The following is a 6,000-nucleotide window of genomic DNA, read 5'->3' as shown; positions in this document are numbered from 1 at the left end:
TATATATATATATATATATATATATATATATATATATATATATATATATATATATATATATATATATATATATATATATATATATATATATATATATATATATATATATAATTTAGTTCTTTGGTTGTTTGTATGGGTGTTCGATTCCAGGTTTTTCAGAGTCGACTCAATTTATTTTACATCAAAACAGGAATAATACAAGGAATAATAAAAGACTGCAGACATTATGCATTTTTTCTTCCAGCATGAAACCTAAATTCCCCTTATTAAAGCACACTTTTAGCATGATCATGTCCAAATTAGACCAATTTAGTGATGACATTACCTTGAAATGAGTAGCTGTCAACATCATTTCCTGGTTGCTGATACCTATTTTTTTTAAAGCTGTGGTCGAATATTATATCAGAATTAAATAAATGAGAAAGAAGGCAGGCCTGATCTTTAATGAATTCATCTCATAATCGTTGGGTGATCATTGTCTTAAAAAAACTGCTTAGACAGGAGAGTTAAAGATCCTACAAATAAATACAAGACATACAAAAATACATGGAATAATGTACACTTATTGATGTGTTTATTCTTGATGCAAGACTTGATTTATGGTTAGTTTAAAGATTATGAACACAAATTTTAGGTTAACCATGGAAAACCACATTTATATTTATTGCATGTATATAGAATCAATTAAACTACAAAGCTGTCAATATAACTTATCTACTTCTAAAGTAAGCCAGATGCAGTGTCGGGGGGTTCACATTACAAGTAACAGGAGTTACGTAATCGGATTACTTTTTTTCCTTCAAGTAACTAGTAAAGAAACATTACTTTCAAATGTAGAATAACAAAATATCTGAGTTACTTTTTCAAATAAGTAACGGAAGTTCCTTTGTTTCCCATTCATTGACTGACAGCTCTCCTGTGAGTAAGTGCAGAAGTGTTGTGTGACCCGTGTGAACATGAAGGGTATCGAAATGTGAGAAGTCATTTACTCATGGCATAAAAAAGAGAAATGCAAACTCAGACTATTACACAAACCTGCCATGATAAAATGTTAAATAACGCAGATATACTTTATGTATTTAATCTCACTTTATGAACCAATGTTTTTCTTGCCGACCTTCGATGGATCCAATTCAACCATACTAAGCAAAAATGACTTTAGATAAACATCACATTTGTGATTTTACTGCTAAAGTAAGAGTGTTGAACTTTCTTTCAGACATAATATGCATCTTCTTCAGCCTGAGGCTTTATTTATTTCACTTCTGGTGTGAAACGGCCTTTACATTTACCAAAAAAATAACTTTTGTTTTTTGTTATTATAAAACAACCAACAATTCACCGGCCCAGGTGAGAAAAAGTAACACAGAAGTAACGTAACGCATTACTCTCCATAAAAAGTAACGCAATTAGTTCCTTTTTTCAGGGAGTAACGCAATATTGTAACGCATTACGTTTAAAAGTAACTTTCCCCAACACTGATCAGATGTAGGATAAAAGTATGTGAGAATGTAGTTTCTGCGACAGCTCCAGCTCTCTGACGCAATACGTGTCCGAATTACTCGCTTCATTTCGTTCACTTATTTCTGATATACTGCACTTAACTGCCATGCACTATATAGGGAGTAGGGAATGAGTGAACAAGTGCGTGATTTCGCACAGCAACAGCCAACAACGATGGTCAACTCCTGTGCTGGAGTCAACCATAGAGCTATTCAGTCGAGGCATCAACTCTTGGAGTCGACTCCCCATCACTAGTTGTTTGTGATGCATGACAACTTAAATTCCCTAAAATGCCTGGCGCATCGCAGAGCTAGTGCAAGATTTGTTTATTTCTTTTAGAAAATGACAGATAGTTTCTCTAGATAAGACTCTTATTCCTCGGCTGGGATCGTGTCGAGACTTTGAAGATTTGGACCTTCAAACCGTTGAAGTCACTATATGAAGAAAAATCCTGGAATGTTTTCCACAAAAATTTATTTTCGAATGAAGAAAGAAAGACATGAATATCTTGGATGACGTGTGGGTGAGTAAATTATCAGGAATTTATTATTCTGAAGTGAACTAATCCTTTAACCTTGACCTATTGTGTTTGCTAACAGCCAAATTCGATTTGTCAACGTCTGGATTTTGATTTTGTTTTTGTACTGCATGAGGATCTTAATTAAAATCTGTCAATCTGGGGAAGCCATCGCTGACGGAGTCATTCAAGCATGTGCCAGTCATCTCTGTACGTTCCTCAGTGAACGAAGCAGGGTTACGCGGCACACAGACCTGGGCCTCCCAGCAGGCCGAGCGGGCTGATCTCAGCAGAGCGCCTCTGAAGATCACTGGGACTGGATTTAATATGCTTAAGTGAGTAATGACACAGTGTGAGTTCACTGGACGCTAGAATACACTCAACCTGAGGTCATCTGAGCGGCCACACCCAGCCTCGAACGCTGCGGTCACATACCACTGTCACTACGACCAAAATGAAAGATGCCGTTTTATCTTTATATTCGGTCCACGGTTTGTGGTGGAAGTCTTGACGCTCAGCATCTGTCTGTGACAGCAAGGCAGCTCACTAGGTCTTAAAGCAGAGATTATTTATTCAATTAAATCAAAGATATTACAAATAGGATGGTAAATTCACAAACTGTTGACAATCAAAACACACAAGATCCAGCCTCAATTCAATTTAAGATTAATAAAAAGTCTATAGGTAAGATGGTGAGATTCAGGTAACAGTGAGAGAACAGAGAGAAGAGCACAGCACCCGTGTGACGTCTACATGTTAGTGTTCAGAAATCACCCTTCACCCTCTAGACACACGATCAACGACACCTTCTGGAGTTTCCCAAAAAATGACAGCCTGTCCGGTAACATGGTCCCATCTACAGGCAGAAACTTGGCTATGGGATTGACTGGTTTGTTCACTGATGAAGTTCTCAATCTGTATTGCCTGTAAACAAACAAACAAACAAACAAACAAACAAACAAACAAACAAACAAACAAACAAACAAACAAACAAACAGGTAAATGCTGGTCCAAATGTGGTTGCACTGAGTTCTGGATCACATGACTTCAGCTTTGCTTGTTCTATATGCCAATAGTGTGTACACTGGAGCTAAATTCGGTTGTCAGTTCACCTTTTAGTGCTTAACTCTGCACACAGAGTTCAGGCATTTACAGGAGTGGGAACCACATTCTATAACTGAATTAAACGGATAGTTCCGGAAAATCACCCTCATTTACTCACCCTCATGTCGTTCCAAACACGTAAGACTTTCATTCATTCATCTTTGAAACACAAATTAAGATATTTTTGATGAAATCTGAGAGATTTCTGTCCCTCCATTGACAGCAACGCAACTGAAAATTTGACGCTTCAAAAAGTTCATAAAGAGATTGTAAAACTAATCCATTTGAATTGAGCGGTTTAGTCCAAAATTTCTGAAGAGACTCGATCGCTTAATATGATGAGCAGATTTAATTGAGTCTTTAATTCACATATAAACATTGATCAGCGAACATAAACAGAAGCTCAACTGAATCTGCTTGACGCGCGAGAACAAACCTCTTGCTGAAGCTCAAACCGTTTACCAGAACTGATGTGTGAGTTCATGAATGTTTATTTGTGAATAAAGGACTAAATTAAATCTGTTCATCATATAAAGCGATCGAGATTCTTCAGAAAATTTGGACTAAACCGCTCAATTGATATGGATTAGTTTTACAATCTCTTAATGAACTTTTTGAAGCGTCAAAGTGGTAGCTGTAGTTGTGCATCTCTCAATGGAGGGACAGAAATCTCTCAGATTTCATCAAAAAGTTCAGAAAAAAAGTCTTGCAGGTTTGGAACGACATGAGGGAGCGTAATTAATGACAACATTTTCATTTTTAACTAACCCTTTAACCCCTGAAAAATTTTAGGCGGTGACAACCGCATTTGCAAAAACATCTGCGCTGTGTGTACAGAACGAACTGAACAACTAGTTATTGACGCATTTAAACGTGCATCAGAGATGCGTCTCTTTTTTTCATGCGCAGTGCAAGAAAATCACAGGGAAAGAGTCACGAGCCTTCTTGCCAACAAGAACAAGTCCATAAAAAAATTTAATAAATGCAAATGCTTTATATTGAAAATAAGATCAAAATATCGTGACCTGCACCTTTGATAACTTTATGATTGAAGCCCAAAAGCTCTTATACTAAGTGGATGGCGACACTTCAAGAGAGCGCTCTGTGAAGCAGCCTTACAAATGTATAGGTCTTTGGTCGCTGTAATATTAATAAGCGAGATGCCAGAACGTTGCTATGGTTACCACAGTGTCAATCATCGCAACTTTGGGAGCGAGTCTACTTTGTACAAACAAAGAATGATTATTAAGAATTACACAGAAGTGAAAATAAACTGAACCTGGAGTGTGTATGTATATGAATTCTGAGAGCGTGTGAATCTGCACGATACGGACTCAGTTTATCCTTATAAAGCCCACTTTATCATATTTGATACACAAATGTTGAAGGCCTCTAAATGATCAACATGATCAAAACCTGTTGCACACAATCGACTACACGTCTTCTGTCGTCTGATTGATAGTTCAGACTTTTTTAGCAAGTAAAAGGCCCTTTAGTATAATTGTAAAAACGTCCTCGTTCAGCTTGTGGTTCACGTGTCTTTTTGCAGTGAAATCTTTATTTTTCTAAAGCAAAAATAACAATAACTTCTATATTCTTAGTAATATTTCAAAATAAACTTACTGGACTGAAGCAATTTAGGATTACTTGATTATCCATACATAATTTTTCTTTTTTGAAAAATCATGTTAAAAATCAAGTTATTTGTTCATCTCACAATCATCATCATTGTATTGCATTGCATTATGTGTTTTTAAAATACAGAGTTATGATCATAAAATTAACGATATAAATATCATCTTACTAAACATTATTGGGAGATATAGAGTGACAGCTGATATTAAAGGATTTTATGTAAGTATCTGCTATACTGTTCTGGACATATAAATATCAGCATCTGCAGCAAATTGCTAGCCTGACAAGCCAGACCCACATCAAGATGTTGGGTCAGGGAACACGCCATTGGCAGGGCTCAGTCCGAGGGGCGGGATTAACGGTTGCCTTTCAAATTCCCGATACAACCAACCAGAGCGTTTTCCCACCAGCGGAGCTAGTTGATAGATTAGACTTTTGCCATATCTGGTCAGCAAAACTCTGAACACATCTTCCTTTTTTAAGAATGACTTTAAGTGTCGTTCTCTGTTCTTTTCTCAAAGAAAAGTTTAACTCCAAGTCCTCCAGAGTCGCGCCCAAAGCCGATTGGAAAGACCGCTGTTCGCCAGCAGAAGCTCTTCTTTGTTTTCGAGTAGCAGGGAATTCACGCAGAACCGTCGCAACTCTGCCGTCATTATGTTAAGCCCGCCCACCGACTCTATACATGATGTGATTGGCCTGACTAGAGTTTGGTTTTCCAGCTCACAAGCCAACGGAGAGTTGCTAGATGACCCTGGCTGCAAAATAAAATTAGCTGCCGCTAGTGTGCGTCTAGATTTCTAGGTTAGCAAATTGCATATTTTTGCTCAGTTTGGGCCTCTGAATACAATAGAGCTGTTTTTCCTCCAAGTATGAGCAGCATATTCTAATTATATCAAACTATATGAGCCATAAAAGCCTTATGTATTAAATATGATACTCAACTCTAGATACTCAACTTTTTCTTTCTTTAAAAAAAAAAAAAAGGCTTTATGTTCAGGCTTTAGTTTACAGGGTCAAATAATAATGGTACATGTGACAGAAAAATCATACCTGTGTTTCAGTAGTTGATCATGCGCTTGACGGCCTCAAAGCACTTCCACTTGTCTGGGATGTAGAAGGGCTCAAAGATGTGCGGGAAGGGCGTATCATACCCGCAAACCCTACTGATGGGAGCCTCCAAGTTGAGGAAACACTCCTCCTACAGAGAACACATTCAGCTCCATTAATAATATATACCATAC

At 37.2% G+C, this 6,000-nt stretch overlaps 1 protein-coding gene across 1 annotated transcript in view; it reads right to left on the bottom strand.

Moving 5' to 3' along the window:
- Nucleotides 1–2,573: 2,573 nt before the first annotated feature.
- Nucleotides 2,574–6,000, bottom strand: part of bckdhb (branched chain keto acid dehydrogenase E1 subunit beta) — an 85,948-nt gene continuing 82,521 nt past the window's right edge. Inside the window, exons 10-11 of the mRNA XM_084088910.1 lie at nucleotides 5,810–5,957; nucleotides 2,574–2,944 (exon numbers count right to left, since the gene is read on the bottom strand). Coding sequence (XP_083945036.1) covers nucleotides 5,817–5,957 — 141 coding nt within the window. The 3' untranslated portion in view covers nucleotides 2,574–2,944; nucleotides 5,810–5,816. The remainder of the gene's footprint in view (nucleotides 2,945–5,809; nucleotides 5,958–6,000) is intronic.

Source organism: Abramis brama (assembly GCF_963993115.1).
Source record: "Abramis brama genome assembly, chromosome: 17".
Taxonomy (NCBI): Eukaryota; Metazoa; Chordata; class Actinopteri; order Cypriniformes; family Leuciscidae; genus Abramis; species Abramis brama.
This window is presented reverse-complemented; position numbering and strand designations above follow the sequence as displayed.